The sequence below is a fragment of the Orycteropus afer genome, unplaced genomic scaffold (assembly GCF_000298275.1).
Source record: "Orycteropus afer afer isolate SDZICR_OR568_19922 unplaced genomic scaffold, OryAfe1.0 scaffold00314, whole genome shotgun sequence".
Taxonomy (NCBI): domain Eukaryota; kingdom Metazoa; phylum Chordata; class Mammalia; order Tubulidentata; family Orycteropodidae; genus Orycteropus; species Orycteropus afer.
Window position 1 is genome coordinate 203,958 of NW_006921901.1, and position 18,502 is coordinate 222,459.

At 37.2% G+C, this 18,502-nt stretch overlaps 1 protein-coding gene across 1 annotated transcript in view; it reads left to right on the forward strand.

Moving 5' to 3' along the window:
• The window catches only part of TMEM260 (transmembrane protein 260), a 74,757-nt gene that overhangs the window by 19,068 nt on the left and 37,187 nt on the right, over positions 1-18,502 (forward strand). Inside the window, exons 4-7 of the mRNA XM_007951860.2 lie at positions 5,846-6,023; positions 7,343-7,456; positions 12,399-12,578; positions 14,781-14,821. Of these exons, the coding sequence (XP_007950051.2) occupies positions 5,846-6,023; positions 7,343-7,456; positions 12,399-12,578; positions 14,781-14,821 (513 nt within the window). The remainder of the gene's footprint in view (positions 1-5,845; positions 6,024-7,342; positions 7,457-12,398; positions 12,579-14,780; positions 14,822-18,502) is intronic.

Below are 18,502 nucleotides of genomic sequence, written 5' to 3' on the forward strand. Positions count from 1 at the left end.
TTGATGTTCCTCATACTTACCTTCAGTTTAATTAAGACCTAGGGTCTTTTGCTCATCCATTTTGCCTTTTCTGTCAGTCCCCTCCTGGCTTTACTCCTTTCCCTATCTACCAAGGGCCATGGTTTATTATTATAACTCCTTTCCCCTCCTGTCCCACTGATCTAGCAAAAACCCCAATCCTGGCTTCATCCACCTTCACCAGGCTTGACTCAGGCTGCTGCAGACCTTTACACAGCCCTGCAGACTGGTGATGCTTCTCCATACCCATTGTCCCAGGTCGCCAACCTCAGCTGAATGTTTATTGTTACCTACGAATGCTGTACGTATACCCCCTCAGCTTGCTGAGTTTTTTCAAAACAGGTGTTTCAAGTCATCTCTGCTTTTCTTGATCCACTGGCTTGTACACCTATGTGTCAGTAAATGTTGATTGATCCTGAACCTTAACATAAAGCAGAGTTTTTAAGGCAGTGTATAAAAACATGATGTGCATTTTAAGGAGCATTTACAGTTTGAATTTAAAAAAAACTGTCGAAATCAAAGGGATTTATGCAGGCTTACCCGATATAGATTATTCTATGCAAAACATGCATAATGAAACAATGAGGCCTCTAAAATGTCTCAGGTTCTGAGTATGAGTATACTCTTGGCTTTCTGCTCTTAGCCATACTGCCCTCTCTCCTGTTTTTCACAAGGTTAAAGGAAGTTCTGCAAGGCTACCAACTGTGCATCCCTGGAGACTTGTGTGTTGCCACAATGCTGAACACATTTCAGCAAAGCTTCCAGACTAAGATGGACTAGGAAGATATCGGCCTGGCAATCTGCTTGCAGAAATCAGCCAATGAGAACCCTTTGAATCACAGCAGTCTGATCTGTGAGAGCTCATGGGGATGAGCAGGACCAGGCAGCGTTCCTTTCCGTTGTGCATGGAGTCACCGTGAATCACAGGTCGACTTGATGGCAGTAGTGACAACAAGAGAGCTTGAGTGTTTGTTTTCAGAATGTCTTCAAAAGTTTCCTTTGGAAACTTAAAGAGAAATAATAAAGGGGTAAGGCAGAGTGTTTCCATCAGGGTTCCTGGTAGCAAGCAATTGATGATGGTTGTGTTTAGGATAAAAGAATTTATTAAAAGGATTTGGGGGTTTGCAGAATCTCTAGGAAGGCTGGATTACCAGGCTCTGAGCCTTAAACATCATTCAGAGACCTACCTCAGGTATGTTCCTAGTGAAACCACCACCAACATTGACTGAACTCTGGCCACTGTCACTGACATGCTGCCATTGTTGTCTATGGAAGTGAGACATCGGTGTCTGAATCCATCTCTGAATGGATTCTGCTTTGCCTCACTGGTTTCCACTTCACAGCACAGAGCAGGTGCTTCTGACAGGCAGAATCACATGCAAGGAGTCTGGAAGAGTATCTTGTATTTTCAGCAAGTATAATGGGAGGGAGCTGTGCCCCGTTAGCTGGATGTACCTCAGACATAGGGAGGGGCTTTAGATGTTGAGCAGCCAAAAATAAAATATAAGGTCCACTACTTCAGTTATATTCCAAATTCCTACAGGCTTAGTTTGATTTCTAAGCATACTCATTTGATGCTAAAAAGATCAAGATTATACGTTTGATTTCCATTACGGTTTATAATCAGTCGGTTACCTTCTCTTCTATAGCCTCACTCAGCTGTTTCACAGATTCTCTGATGCCAAGAAAATCAGATGGAAGTGTATAGGTATTGTTGTTGTTGTTATGTGCCGTCGAGTCGGCCCGACTCATAGCGACCCCTCCTTGGGTTTTCGAGGCAGTATCATTACGGAAGTAGGATTGCCCAACCTTCCTTCCGAGGTATTAGTCATTGCAAAACCATCCTGACCTTAAGAAAAAAAAATGTAGGTTGTAGACTTTGCTGACGTGGAGTTAGTCTTCAGGGAAATGCTACTGTACTTAACTATCTGTAAGGTGACTAGATAAATTTTATCACTTAAGATGGTAATTTTACCTTTCTTATCCGTTTTTAGAACTTTATTATAAAGCATTTGAAAAGGCAGTTAAGATAGTTCATAATTCATCATTAATATAACAGTTCAAACACCTTGGGGTACCTTCCTGAACATAATAACGTGTTAAAAATCATTATAGATCAGTGGGGCTTAAGTTTTCTTCCTGAGGATTCATAGATATCAGGACTATTTTCTCAGTTCTCTTTAATTAATTGTTTGGTGGTTTTAAACTTGGACTAGTTGCCCTTTAAAAAAATATGTTAAAACCAGATTCAAGAGGTTTTGCATGCAGTTCAAGTGTGGTAGTGTGTTGTTTGGATGAAATATAGAAATATATAAATTCTAATACTTCATAAAATTTTTGTACTATCTTACTCTTCACTCCAGGAGGAATATATTCAACCAAATAAAAGTGTTCACTATCATTAATCTAGTATAAATTTTAATTTTTGAATGTAAAAACTATGATAACCGTCTCTTATCCCATAATGTAGTGGCACTAAGTAACTAGGTCAACTGTTTGAATCCTGGATCTGCTAATTGCCATAGAACCCTGGAAAAACTGTTTGACCTCCCTGAGTCTCAGGTTCTTCATCTGCAAAAAGGAGGTAAATAGCACCTACTCTCAGAGAGGTTGTGAAAATCAGAGGAGTTACTATAAGGAAAGCACTTAGAATACTTGGCACATGGCAAAAATAAAAAAAAATAAAAAGTAGTAAATGTTCAGAATTATTATCTGAGAAATTTGTTTATTTAGCTTTTCATTTTGACATAATTTCAGGCCTAATGAAGGGTCATAGGAGTAACTCACTCTTTGAGTACCCTCACCCAGATTCCCTGAATGTTGATATTGCCACATTTGCTTTATCCCTGACTCTGTGTCTGTGTGTATTGTTTTGTTTTTTAATCATTTGAGGGTAAGTTACACACATTTTTCACCTTTAAATATTTCAAGATGTGTTTCCTAAAAATAAGAGCATTTTCTTACCTATCTATAGTACAATGATCAAAATCAGGAAATTATCACTGATGCAACACAGTTGTCTAATCTACAGACCTGATTTGGATTTTTGCCGGTTGTCCCAATAACATCACTTCTGGCATAAGGAAATCCTAGATCATGCATTTCCTTCCTGTTATGTCCCTTTAGACTCCTTTAATCTGAAACAGTTCCTCAGGAACAAACTGTTGGTTTTTGTCTTAAAGACTTTGACAGTTTTGATAAGTACCAGCCAATTATTTTGTAGAGTGTCCCTCACTGTAGGTTTCTCTGATGTGACTCTTACATTCAGTCAGTACACTTCTGGCAGGAATACCAGAGAAATGATGCTGCATTCTTTTGATTGCCCTAGATCAGGAAGCATGTGATGTCCGTTTCATTACTAGTGCTGTTAACTTTGATCACTTGGATAAGATCTGCCAGAGTTCACCAATCCAAAGTTACTATTTTTACTTTGTCACTATATTCATGGATTCCTATTTTTATTCAATGGGCTATAAGCTATTAGTAAAATTATTTTCATGCTCCTGTTACCCCCATTTGGCCAGCGGGACCTCCTTAAAGCTGGCTCCATGTGCCCTTTTGCCACATCGTTTGAGTGCTTCCTTCCTTCTGGCACAAGATGTTTCAGACTCATTTTGCCCCAAACCTGGAATCACCCATTTCTCTAAGGATGCTGGGTTTAAGTACAGGAAGCGGTCCTGCGTCTTATGCTGGCTTCCTAAAATGATATTCACAGGTGAAACTTAGAAGATCCTTAAATAAATAAAATAATAAATAAGAAACAACCTTAAGTTTCACTCATTCACTCAATCACTAAACTTCCTTCCTCTGTGTGCTTCAGGTTAGAAACTCCCCGTGCAATGTTTAACTCCAGTTAACATTTCAAAAATAGTGTCCGAATAATTGGTGGAGGAAATGAAATGCTATAGATGTTCAGAGATGGTCTAGAAAACTTGGAACGGAAAAGAAGTTTCAGGAAAGATTAGGATTTGAGTAGATAGAAATGAGGAGGGAGGGTAAGCGATTCAAGGACACAGCCTGAGCAGAGACATGGTGCTAACAATAAGTGGTTTATTAGGGAATTTTGAGGAGCCTAACTACTGGGTGGAGACAAAAATGTCAGTAGTTAATGGTAAGTGGAATTTGGGTTGTTGGAAACCTGATTCTAGTTGACCATTTAGAATATATTCTACAGGCAATGAAGAGTCTCTTTTTTTTCTTATTGTGATTTGGGTGAAAATTTACAGAGCAAATTCACTTTCCATACAGCAGTTCACATACACTTTGTCCCATGACATTGACTACAATTTACCACAATGCGACAGGATGAAGAATCTCTTAAAGTTTGGGGGCTGGGTAGCCATAAAGAGAATGTGTTAGGAAGTTTAATCTGATGTTATATTATAGAATATTGGAAAACAGAAGATAAAGTAGGAAATCCCTAAAATAACTGAGTCAGCGGCAATAGAAGTACACATATGAAGAGATAGATACAAAGATAACTAGAAGGAAAAAAATGATTTTAGCATATTGAGCCAGGATCACTTGAAGAAAAGGGAACTCAGAGAAATAGAAGAGTGATGATTTTTATGAAGAGAAGAAAACAGAAGTCATCTGCAAATAGAAACTCAAACAAGTTAAGTGATACTGAAATTTTTAACTTTTTTTCTACACTGGTTGATTTCAAAGGCATAGAATTCCTCCACTCCTTTTTATACAAAACAGTATGCTTGAAGAGTAATCACTTGGAGCCATGTAATGTCATAGTTAGTAGACAGAATCATGTTTGTTGAATTTTATAACACTGTTGGAAATAGATACTTGGTAATAGCTTTAAGTTTAATAATTTCAGTTTTATACCAATAATAGAAAGTTGTTTTGGTTTGATATGTTCTAGTATATTCAGCTACGTTCAAAACAAACTCACTACTGTTGAGTCAGATCCACTCATAGTGACCCCTCCTTGGGTTTCTGAGGCAGTGTGTCTACGGAAGTAGATTTCCCAATCTTCCTTCCAAGGAGTGGCTGATGGGTTTGAACCACCAGCCTTACGGTTAACAGTCAAATGCCTTAGGCACTATGCTACCAGAGCTCCCATTACCAGTCAAATCAAATCAAAACTCTGAATTGAGATCCTGATTCCTTCTTACTCTGAAATGTATTTCCTTTATTGGTGTTTGAGGTTAAGACATTTATTTCCAAATGCAACATTTGATTTTCTGAGTGTTATTGAAATTCACATCGTTCTTCCCCATGTTATGAAAACATTGTTGTTACCTTCAACTTTGTCCATAGAAGAACCATCAGAAACTAAGAACTTAGCTGTATAAGATCTTTAAATCACCGAATACTAAGATGTTCTTTGCCATATGTTTGAGAGAAAAGTAGAAAGAACCAACTTTAGGTCTAAACTTTCCACAAAAAGGAAGAATAAGGGTTACTAAATGGATATTTTACTATTTTATTAATTTTTACAATTAAGTATACTTCATTCTTAATCTAAAACCAGGCCATCATTCTTCTTAGTGGTAATAGCAAGGAAAATGACACAGGTTTGTTACCTCCTCAGGTTTTCAGAACTGGGTTGAATGCTAAAGTTTACATCTGAGGCCCTAAACCTCATTCTATCCATAGGGTACCAAGAAGGTTTGTTCATTGGTTTGTTGATAAGTTAATATGTGGACTTTCTCATTAAAATCTGTTGAAAAAAATTAATACATGAAGTAATGTGTTAACCATGTAACATGTTGGGATAGTGCTGGGCAGCTCTCATCATTTCTGCTGCTAGTTTACAGAAAGGAAAGAAGATTTGTTGGGAAAGAAGATTTCATGTTATCTGTATTTGCAGGCTTTCTGGCTCGTATGCTGGAGGAATCCTTGCTGCGGGGGTGTTTTCATTTTCTCGTCTAACATGGCAGTGGTCCATTGCAGCAGAGGTTTTTAGCTTAAACAATCTGTTTGTGGGGCTGCTTATGGCTCTTACTGTACATTTTGAGGAGGCAGCAACTGCAAAAGAGAGATCAAAGGTAATCTATTTTGATCAAAGTGAAATAAAATTTTGTTTTCATTTTTAGACAGATACTGTATTTCTTAAAGTTTAGGTACTGTTCGTCTGTTCCGTTTACTGTCAAAGTAATCAAGGCATGTTGGGAGGAAAAAGAAGTGTTCTCAGTTCTTTTACTGTGAATGGAACCACTCCAAAAAAAAAAAAAAAAACAGACTCTGCCGTCAAATCGTCCAGACTCATACTGACCCCTCCTTGGGTTTCCGAGGTGGTATCTCTATGGAAGTAGATTGCCCAGTCTTCCTTCCGAGAAGTGGTTGGTGGGTTTGAACCTCCAGCCTTCTGGTTCCAGTCAAATGCCTTAGGTACTATGCCACTAGAGCCTTTATAAAACATGGGACCTCACACTGCCTCTGCCCCCAGTACTAAAAAGTTTTTTTTTGGGGGGGGATGAATGAGGAATTCTATCCATAGGGTACCAAGTGTGTGTGTGTGTGTGTGTGTGTGTATGTGTGTGACCATAAGATGCTAAGCTCTAAAATGACCAACTTCAATTATGTACCAAAATGGTGCATATATTTATGTTCTAATTGCAAAAAGTCAAATTTGTACTTTAAGTAAAAGAAAAACATCAAATGTAGAAACCAAGAAGTTTAGAAGAGATTACAGTGTATTCTAAGGTAACCGTTGTCATCAAATTTGTTTGAAATGTGAAAAATCCCAAGAGTTAATAGCACACACATTAGAAAATACCAAATCATCTTAGTATAGACAACTTTGTCTCATTAAAGAATATGAAAACAAAGAAACATCAGAGTTTATCTGTGGTTCACATAAACAGATCTGTGATGTTGCTGCAATGTATTTTTTTGTTTAACTTTTTTAAAAATTAAAAAAATAACACATGTTCAAGAAAATCAAAAACGCCACCTATAGATAACCAGATTCCTAGGTAAAAATGGTTACATTCCATACATTTAATACAAGAAAAAGTAAAACAAAGAATTGCTGAACTTTGATTATTTACTTGAGTAAGCATTACGATTAAGCACTGTATTTGTTATTAGTCATCACAAAGACGTTCTATAAGTTTGAAGACAGACATTTAAGGACAAACCACAGTGGTTTAATGAGAATAAGAAATACTAGTAAAAAATACAAGGGTGATAAATATTAGTAACTGTTAAAGCATGGCTGTTTGCCAGCCATGAGGTTGATTTAATTCTTACCTGCAGTACAGATGCTTGGTTTTAATATAAAGAATAGCTTTTTATTATTATGCTTATTTAGAATTTTAGGAGAATTTTTAACTTGGATTTTTTTTCTTTTATCAATCTTCAGATAGCTAAAATTGGTGCCTTCTGCTGTGGCCTTAGCTTATGTAATCAGCACACGATAGTACTCTATGTTCTGTGCATAACACCATGGATTCTCTTTCGACTTTTAAAAGAGAAGGTAGGTTTCTTTTTAACTTTGTTAAAATGAAGTATTTTACTTAGGCCCAATATAACACTTACTGCATAAGAAAATCTGGGGCTTTAATTTTTCCTTTGTGTTATGTAAAGCACAATAACCTTAGGTCCTAACAACATTGACTGAAAAAGGAAGATTTACAGAAATTAAGCAGTATTGATCACTGTGCCATCTAACGTGTTTCATAATCTTCTGAATAGCACCTCAAAGAGAACAGGCTAAAAGAACTTTAAAAATATATATATCAAATTTTCTTAGTTGTTTTATTGTACATACTAAGGCAAAGGATGATGTGCCAATAATATTTCACTTACTCATTCAACTGAGTGTTGAGTGCCTCCTCTGTGCCACGTGCTGCTCTCATTGCTGGAGACACAGGTCTCAACAGGAAAACAACATCACTGCAATTGTGACCTAATAACGAACTCTCTGGTAAATAACATCCCTGTTTTCTCAGACCTAGAATTAAAAATTACTTATTTTAGTTTCTTCTTTCTCTGCAAGGAAAGTGATTATAAATTAAAATGGCGGTATTAAGCAAGGTAAAGAAATTTGTTACAGCAATGGGAGTTGTAGATAAGGAGAAGGCAGAGATGTGAGTTAGACCAGAGTCCTTGGAAGGTCAAATGCCTTTTATTCCACTAGTCATTCCTCCCAGAGGTTAAAATAGTCTACATAGAAAGCTGGGAGCTCTGGTAGCATAGTGGCTAAGACACTTGCCTGCTAACCAGACGGCTGGCGGTTCAAACCCACCAGCCACTCCTCGGAAGGAAGGTTGGGCAATCCTACTTCCGTAATGATACTGCCTCGGAAACCCAAGGAGGGGTTGCTATGAGTTGGGGCCGACTCGACGGCACATAACAACAACAACATATAGAAAGCCAGTGCTGAGTCATTTTTACTTACTACATCATTTATTGTTTGTGTGTTTGTGAATTATACCTAAACCAAAAAAAAAAAAACCAAAAAACTCACTGCCGTTGAGTCAGATTTGACTCATAGCAACCCCTCCTTGGGTTTCTGAGGTCGTCTCACTACAGAAGTAGATTGCCCAGTCTTCCTTCCAGAGCTCCCAAATTATACCTAGGCTACATTTATTTATCATTTTGTTTATCAATTGTTGTTGTTGTTACGTGCCGTATAGTCAGCCCTGACTCATAGTGACCCCTCCTTGGGTTTCTGAGGCAGTATTATTACAGAATTAGATCTGGTGGGTTTGAACCGCCAGCCTTCTGGTTAGCATTCAAGTGCCTTAGGCACTACGCTACCAGAGCTCCTTGTTTATCAATTATACCCAGCTATAATCAGGATCATAATAGAAAACACATGCTGTTGTTGTTAGGTGCCGTCGAGTCGTTTCTGACTCATAGCAACCCCATGCACGGCACATATACAATAAAAATATTATGTAGAAATACTGAAATAATTATACCAAAGTTTTAGATAACTGTATTGACTGTATAGGAACACATTTTATTTCTTAGCTTCTTGCCAGCAAAAAAGGTAATATGGAGGTTATAAAATTCTTATTATGTTATTTAAAAGTGAATAAAAGGGAAACAGTACAGTTGACAGGAAAGATAAACTTTTTCTTGGAACTGAATTCTGTTAAGTCAATCCTGTAAGTCCTTATGTAAGAAATATTGAATAGCATAACAGGCAGTGTCTTTGATAGGGTTTTTATAGAGTATACAGGAAGTTCTTTATATGATCATTTCTTATATAAGCCCTTAATTTAAAAAAATGGAGATACAACATAAAAAATATAATTCACTGAAGACTTTTCTGTGGAAGTAACTGAGGAGACCCAAATATTGTGAATTGGATGGATGCATATTAGCAGTGGGTGGACAGTGTATCGCATTCCTTTCCTTAGTCTGTATCCATCATCTTTGCCAGGTTTCTGACATGAGCAGAGCTCAGAAGGTGCATTCTGTGCAAAGAACCTGAAAGCAAATATTTTATGTTAATCGATTGGAAGGCAAGCCATATGCTTTGTATATAAAAATGCTGGACTCAGAGTTCATAATTTAGTAGCCTGGACTGGAGGCCTGTTTGCCTTGTGCTAAAGTAAGCTTCCAATAAATGGGGAGCTGTGATTGTTCAGTAGCCTTGTATTTCCATTATTAAATAGCAAGACAGTATTTGGATCTAAGTGATACGAAGCAGAGCAAGAAGTCCTGCATCAGTTGATCTCAACTCTGGATGCGCACTTAAATTATCTGGGAAGCTTAAAAAATATGTCTCTGTGAGTGTGACATTCATATATATATACATGTATGTGTTCATATTCCCATTCACATACCATACACATACATGGGTGGTGCAAATGGTTAATGCACTTGACTGCTAACTGAAAGGTTGGAAGTTTGAGTTCATCCAAAAGCCAAGTAGTCTATTTCCAAAGTCAGCCATAACTTCCTCCTTTGCCATGAGACCAGAAAAACCAGAACGGAGTCTGGCTACGCTGCCTGAACATTTAGATCAAAGATTCTGTAGAAGAATCCTGATCAAAAGGAGGAAAATGTGAATTTTCAAATTCTGTGAAATCCAGACTTTTAGGAGCCATGGAAGCTGGATGAACCCCTGAAACTATTACTCTGAGATAATCTTTAAACCTTAAACCAAAAATATCCCCTAAGTCTTAAAACCAAACAATAGTTTAACTTAACTAGTAAAGAATAGCTGCCTTGAGCATTGTGCTCTTTTAAGACCTATTTGTATGGGGCGCTCTGGTGGCGTAGTGCCTAAGGCACTTGACTGCTAACCAGAAGGCCGCTGTTCAGACCCACCAGTCACTCCTTGGAAGGAAGGTTGGGCAATCTAGTTCTGTAGAGATACTGCATCAGAAACCCATAGAGGATCCAACTCAACGGCAGCGAGTTTGGTTTATTTTTTTTTTCATTTAGGGTCAAACTGGCAACAGCAACTCAAAAGGTTAGATAGGACGCTTAGGGGGCAGTGAGTTTATGTTAATGGGAAAGGAGCAACTCAGAAAAGGAGGGTGAAAGTGGTTGCACAACTTGAAGAATGTACTCAATGTCACTAAATTGTGCACATAGCAACTGTTGAGTTAGTGTATGTTCTGCTGTGTATATTCTCAACAACAAAAATAAAATAAATTTTAAAAAAGAAAGCCTATAGAACACAGTTCTGTTCTGACATACATAGTATTGTATGAATCTGAGTTCACTTGATGGCAACTGATATATACGTGGTGTTGTTGTTGTTGTTATGTGCCGTTAAGTTGGACCCGACTCATAGCGACCCCTCCTTGGGTTTCCGAGGCACTATCACTACGGAAGTAGATTGCCCTATTTTCCTTCCAAGGAGTGGCTGATGGGTTTGAACCGCCAGCCTTCTGGTAAGCAGTCAAGTACTTTAGGCACTATGCTACCAGAGCTCCTGGTATATACATACATATATTAATGTATGTATGTGTTTGTATATGCAGATATATTCATATATATGTATATTTGACCTGATCATGACCTCATCCCAAAATAATTCTGATTTAATTGATCTGAGGTGAGACCCAAACCCACCAAATCAAATCCATAGCCATTGAGTTAATTCTGACTCATAGTAACACTTTAGGACAGAGAACTACCCCATAGGGTTTCAAAGATTGTAAATCTTTATGGAAGCAAACTGCCTCATCTTTCTCCCATGGAGCAGCTGGTGGGTTTGAACTTCGAACATTCTGGTTAGTAGCAGAATGTTTTTGGCACTACACTGCAGAGCTCCTTGAGGTGAGCCCCAGCCTCAATATTTAAAAAAATCTCCCTGGGAGATTCTAATGTGCACCTAGGGCTATAAACCCCTCTTCTGGACTGTCTGTAATAGCTCTTGTGTAATTGTCTCTCTGTTTATTTCTATACAAAACCAGAAAATTCATCAACCACATCTTACCCTTCTAAATTGAACTTTACAGTAGACGGAAGCTGCTAAAATACAAACATTTACTTTCTTTAATACCAGTTTCAAGAGTAACAAAGGCATGCTGTGAGATTGGATATTTCTTACACTCTTTTCACACCATCCTTTTTTTATATGTGTCATTACCACCATAGAAATCTCATATGAAATCAGTACTATAATAAAAACACTCCATTTTCAATTAAGGATGTTTATTTGAAAATGGTGATATAAATCAACTGCTGCTTCTACTTTTGGTGAATGTGAACCTTGGTTCTTGTATTCACTTTCATGTATTAATTTCTCTGTTTTTAAAAGAAAAAAATGGTAATTTCCATTTATGATATTTGTAGTAGACTTCTTTCCCAACTAAAGCAACCAATATTTATTTGAATCTTTCCAGTATCCCAGAATTCATATTCTTTTACATTTAATCTTTATTTAAAAAAAAAAAAAAGCATTGATTGAGGTTAAAGGTTATATGAAAGCTAACTTAATTTGTGGCAAACATTTCCATGAAGTATCCAAAACCCTTCTATAAAGAATCATATTGTCAATATATATACATAATAGAGTTATTGGTTGTAAGTCTACTCATGATGATGATAATGAAGCTCACTGACATTAGAACAATGTTTTGAGCATATTCAATATCAACCAATACACTTAATCACTTCCAAGTGTGTTATCTCAGTGTGTAATGCTGCGTGTCATGACTTCGTTTTAAATGTAAAAGATGTAATGAACATGATACTCATGCATCTTTCCTAATATTCTTTGCTTCATTCATATTTCACCTGCCATGCCAAGGAGTTCAGCTGATGCAATTTTCTAATAACCCACAGTCATCTGGAGGTTTAGCATAGTATTTTGTGGTGACTTCATATAAATGAAGAGATTAGCTCTGTGTAAACATGTATCATGTTTTCTTTGATGTGTTCTTGAAGTTCCAGTATGACTGGCCTCAGACAAACATCGTTGTATAACCTGATGTGTTCTAATGCAGGAGCTGTCCCTGGGCTCCTTCCTGAGGCTGAGTCTGTGCTTCTGTGCTGGTTTGCTGCCCTACCTCCATCTTCCTGTCTCCTCGTACCGCAGTCAAGCCCGTTGGACCTGGGGAGACCAGACAACAGTGCCAGGATTTTTGACACATTTTCTCAGGGAGGAATATGGAACATTCAGTCTGGTAAATTTATATTTAAAGTCCTCTTAAGGAAATAAACAGCAAAAATTTAGTATTCTGCTTGGACCTTGATTGGGGAAAAAGAAAAGACAGTTAATAGAATTTTTTTTCCCCAGTTATTTATGTAACAAACATGTCCCTTGGAGTGTGGCCTTTAAAATAGTTTAGGAAAAAAATTGTGATCACTTAATCCGACATCATCCTGTTGTGGTGGAATGTACTTTTCTGGATGACAAGCATTAAAAGGACTCAGCTGCCTGCAGTTGAAGAACTGCAGTTTTGCTAGTGTTGGGTGAACACTTCGTCTATGTACAAAAACATTGGAAAAAGGTTGAGGGGGGGAAAAAGCAACCTCTTTTTAATTTACTATGCTGGTTACCTGTTGCCACTTTGAGGAGCTCTGGTAGCATAGTGCTTAAGGCACTTGACTGCTAACCAGAAGGCTGGCGGTTCAAACCCACCGGCCACTCCTCAGAAGTAAGATGGGGCAATCTACTTCATAATGATACCACCTCGGAAACCCAGAGAGGGGTTGTTATGAGTCAGGTCCAACTCGATGGCACACAACAACAACATTGCTGCTTTGACAAGAATATACCACAAATAGGATGGATTGAACTAATAGAAGTTTATTCTCTTACAGTTTGGAGGCTAGAAGTCTGAATTCAAAGTGCCAGGCTCTAGGGGCTGGGTGAAAGCCCCTTAACCTTGGGCTTCAGCTCTGCCTCCTGCTCCCAGCCCACTGAAGCTAGAGGCTTTTCTTCACTCAAGACAGCTGCTGGCTGCTGAGACTGACAAGCCCAAGGTTGACAAATAAAAAGGCACAGTTCCGATGTTACCAAACCGCATGACAGGCCATTAGTTCAAGTCCATTGAAAGTCCCAAGGTTGGCAGAGCATGGCAGGCTGCTGAGCAACAACATGGCTACACGCAGGGTCCAAGCATGCCATAAGCTATAGACCATTCCTAGGTGCTGCTTATATACGGGAAGCAGACCATACATATCCCTAAAGCAGGTACTCAGGTGCTTGTGGTAGATCCCACCATGGAATTGATTGCCAGTCTCATCATGGGACATAACTACCACATTTACCTTGGCCAAGACACTTTTTTCCCCTCCGTGTATTTGATGAACAATGTTCATGTTAGTATTTCATTTCTACACTGAAGACATATTTTCAAATGCTTCATAAAGTGCTTCACTCAATGGGAAAAATGGCTTTAAAAAAATTAAAAAGGTTTTGCTTTCCCTAAGACATAAATTAAGGGAACACGTTAAATGTGGTTACAGTAAAGCTTATCTGACAAACGAAAGAGCAAACTGAAGGTTTTTAATGTTAATCTAGATAGTTGAGCCAGGTTTTTCTTGCATACAACAACAACAATCTTACTTAAAAAGACAAGTCCCAGAAGAATAGATATTATATGATACCATTGATACAAATTCTAAAAGACCTTGTGAAAACAAAATGATTTCTTGTTTAAGGATATATGCAAATGTAGTAAAACTTTGTGTGTATGTGTTAAGTCGGGAAATTCAAGGTTATTATGGCCAGGGAGTGAAGAAGGGGAGAGGGAGGCCTGTGAAGACATGGCCATATACCTTACTGTATTGATGAAGTTCTGCTTCTTAAATGAATCATGGGTCTCTGGTGGTGTTTTTTTCAAGCTCTATTATGTACTTTTTATGAAGGAGATATTTCATAATAGATTAATGATAGGATGATTATTATTTTTTGACAAAGAGTTTGATACTTTTACTCTCTTGTTGACTTTATGTTGGTTACTCCATAAAAATATTAGGTACAGTCCGTATTTGTGAATTGTATAATTCACACATAATTGTGAAATTATAGACTATCAGAGATAATGAACTCTAATCAAAGTTATCAAAAAGGCCGAGAATCCATAACAGAAGTGTAAAACCTTTACTGATTCACTGATGGGTTCATCATGCCTGCTGGAATGGTTTCACTGATTTTAGCCAATGTATTATTTCTGAAATTCTTCCTACAGGATGTTGATGTTTATTTTTCACTGACTTTAAAAATTCTATAAGGCTTTGAAGTAAAGTCTTTGAATAAAGAGAGATGTTGCAATGTATATTTAAAACATGTATCTTTTAAATTAAGATATTAAAATACATTAGCCTGAAAAGCTTCATTTTAGTCTTTGTGCAAATAAACTTTGCTCTTTTGTGTTTAGGCAAAATCTGAAATAGGATCCAGTATGTCTAAGATACTGCTGTGAGTATAAAATACTTGAAACTGTTTAAAATGAATTCTCTATTATGTAAATTATTTTCAAACTTTTACTACCTTTGAGTCGATCTGACTCATGGTGACCCCCCCCACCTTGGGTTTCCAAGGCAATATCTCTACGGATATATATTGCCCAGTCTTCCTTCCAAGGAGTGGCTGGTGGGTTTGAACCACCAGCCTTCTGGATAGCAGTCAAATGCCTTAAGCACCACACCACCAGAGCTCCTGTAAATGATTTTAGGGATTGCTTAATTTATCTCTGGTAATGTAGTGCCTAAGGCACTTGACTGCTAACCAGAAGGCTGGCGGTTCGAACCCACCAGCCACTCCGCAGAAGGAAGGTTGGGAAATCTACTTCTGTAGTGATACCGCCTCGGAAACCCAAGGAGGGGTCACTATGGTTTGGGTCCGACTTGGTGGCATATAACAACAAAAACAACAAATTTAACTCTTTGTGAAGCATGCCTGAGAAATAGTTTTCAGCTCTACAGCTAAAGTTGTTGGTGTACACTGTCAAATATTCTAGCATTTCCTTCACTAAGATAAAGCTTAAAGTGAGCAATAAATGCAACTATGAATGAGAATGTTTGATGAGTATATAGATTGATAAATATGAAAATGTTTCAACTTTCAGTTGGATTCAAAATTACCCAACATAGTGTTGCTTTAGAATGAATTTGTTCCTTTTTCTGGTTTTTATATCTTCTTTCTTTTAGAGATATTTTATAGCATTGTATTTAGTGAAGTTTGAACAATTATTATTATTTTTGTGTGTACTGTGTGCTCTTTTATTCTCCAGAGCTTATTTATTTATTTAATCTCGTAGGATTTTTACTTTAGCTTGGTCTGTACTTTTTACTTCAGTATTTTTAGCATTCAAAGTTATTAAAACCAGTGTAAGCAAAATATTTTCATTGGTATTACATACTAATGTTCTCTGAAAAATGTGTTAATATTTGCTTTAAAACCCAGACAGATTAAGACAACTTGAAAATTATCTGTACCAATCCAGTAATACTTCTATAATATTTGCAATATAAGAGTGAGGAAGAATATTTTTCTATAATCCTAAAGTGATCTAGTAATTACTAACTTGGGATTCTCCAAATTAACAAAAGTAATTTTGACAGTAATGGGTTGTTGTTGTTACTTGCTGTCGAGTCGGCCCCGACTCATAGTGACCCCTCCTTGGGTTTCCGAGACAGTATCACTACGGAAGTAGATTGCCCACCCTTCCTTCTGAGGAGTGGCTGGTGGGTTTGAACCACCAGCCTTCTGGTTAGCAGTCAAGTGCCTTAGCACTATGCTACCAGAGCCCCTGACAATATGAGTAGACTATTTCAGTTTTATATATGAGAGAGTTCCTAGCTTCTCACAGTTTATATCTTGTTTATGCTTGTTTGCTTGCTTGCTTCCTTCCATTCTTCCTTTCTTTTTAAATAACTCTCTTCCTCCTCCTAACCACAATTATAATCATAGAAAATTCAGAAAATACAGATAAACATAAATTATTTTTAATTGACTATAATTCCAGTATGTAGAGAACCACTATTACTAACCTATTAACATTTTTATGTATACCTTTCCAATATAAAACATTGTGTTTGTGAAAACTGATACATACACACACACACACACATACATATATGGGAGCTCTGGTGGCATAGTGCCTAAGGCATGTGACTGCTAACCAGAAGGCTAGCTGTTCAAACCCACTAGCCCTTCCTCAGAAGGAAGATTGGACAATCTATTTGTGTAGTGATACTGCTTCAGAAACCCAAGGAGGGGTCTCTGAGTCAGATCCAACTCAATGGCAGTGAGTTTGGTTTTTGGTTTACATATATATACTCTGGTAGTGTAGTGCCTAAGGCATTTGACTGCTAACCAGAAGGCTGGTGGTTCAAACCCACCAGCCACTCCTCAGAAAGAAGATTGGGCAGTCTACTTCCATAGTGGTACTGCCTCGGAAACCCACGGAGGGGTCACTACGAGTCGAAATCGACTTGACGGCAGGGAGTTGGTTTATATATATAATTTTATTAGCATGCTAGTTTTTCCTTTATATCTTGAAAATATTTCCCTTTTACCAGTTATTATGTAGCATTTTTATGGTTCTTACACTTTATTCTAAATATTTATTTTAATGCCTTTTGTGGCTCCCTTTTGTTGTATTTTATCAGTGTCTCCAGGTTCTGCTTTACTCTGTGCCAAAAGATCCACTCTCTATTCTTTTCTATCTACCTCCTGGCAGTTATTACAGCGTTCAGGATCACCAGTATATTTTGCCTTAACAAATGCCATAAGAACTCCAAAGAACACTCAGGAATAATGCTAGACAATAAGTCTAAATTTTATTAATTGCACATAAAAGTGCTCTATTTGGGAATGAAAGGCCTCCTTTACATTAAGATAATAGAATTTAAGTTGTATCCCCAAAAAGATTTGACATAAATGACAGTCACTCATACCCACACTATTTGTTGGAACCAAAATATAATACAGAATAGCAGCATAATCCTAGCACTCTGAGTGAGTGAGAGAATTTCCAGTCTTTAATTATTTCGGGTGGACAGGAGTGTTGAGAAAGGCAAGTCATAATTATAACTTAGAAGAAAATCCTTAGAAATGATGGAACCTAATCATCTATCCTTTCCCAGTCAAGCTAATTAAATTCTTTCCTAATGATACCTCTAAATTGCCATCCTGGACAAGGAAATTATTGAGTCTAACACTAGGCAGTGACCATCTTTTAGAGATTACATTTAAGCAACAGATCTCTAAGAATTAATTTTGAGAACTGACTTCTTTCCTTTTGAAGAATGGTTTGAAATGGTCCTTATATTAGAATCAAATTTTCAGGTGTGTTTGAAAATAAGTAACGATGTCTTCTCATAGTAGATGAGTCTTCATTAGTAAAATGCACATTGTGTGGTTCCCATGATTATGGTATCACATTTTCTCCAGTAGAATTGCCACTAGGAAGAAGAAAGTTCTTTGAGATGATGACTATACACAGTTGTTTCTTTTTAAAAAATTGGAGACTGCTATTAAGTGCTATTCTAGAGTTCAGATAACAACTGGAAGTACATATCAGTTAATGAGAAATTTATTTTGACATATTTGTTAGACATTGCTTAAACATTTTTTGAACCAAATGTTATAGAAAACAAGGGAGGCTTTAAGGAAGACAATAATCAGAAAAGAATAGTTGAAAATCACTTCTCTTTTTTCCTTTTTTCTTCACGATTGAATCTCCAGCAAACTATTTAAATTGTTTGTGTTCAATTGCTAAGTCACTAGAGGCCTTGTCTACATTGCTGCCAGAAGGAAGATTGAAACCCCTTCTACACAGGTTATCAAACCAGTCAGGGATATACTACAGAGGATACCAATATCAAAAAGAAGAATTATTTGTTCTGATCCTATCCTGAATTCCTAAATTTATATCCTAAATTCCTAAATTGGTGACCAGATGTTACAAATGGAAGACATTTGAGAACTGTTGAACCCTTTCTTTCTTTCTTTTTTTTAATTGTGATTTGGGTGAAAGTTTACAGAGCAAATTCACTTTCCTTACAGCAGTTCACATACACTTTGTCTCATGACATTGACTACAATTTATCCCAGTGCAACAGCTCCCCTCTCACTTCCTCCCGATAGTTACCT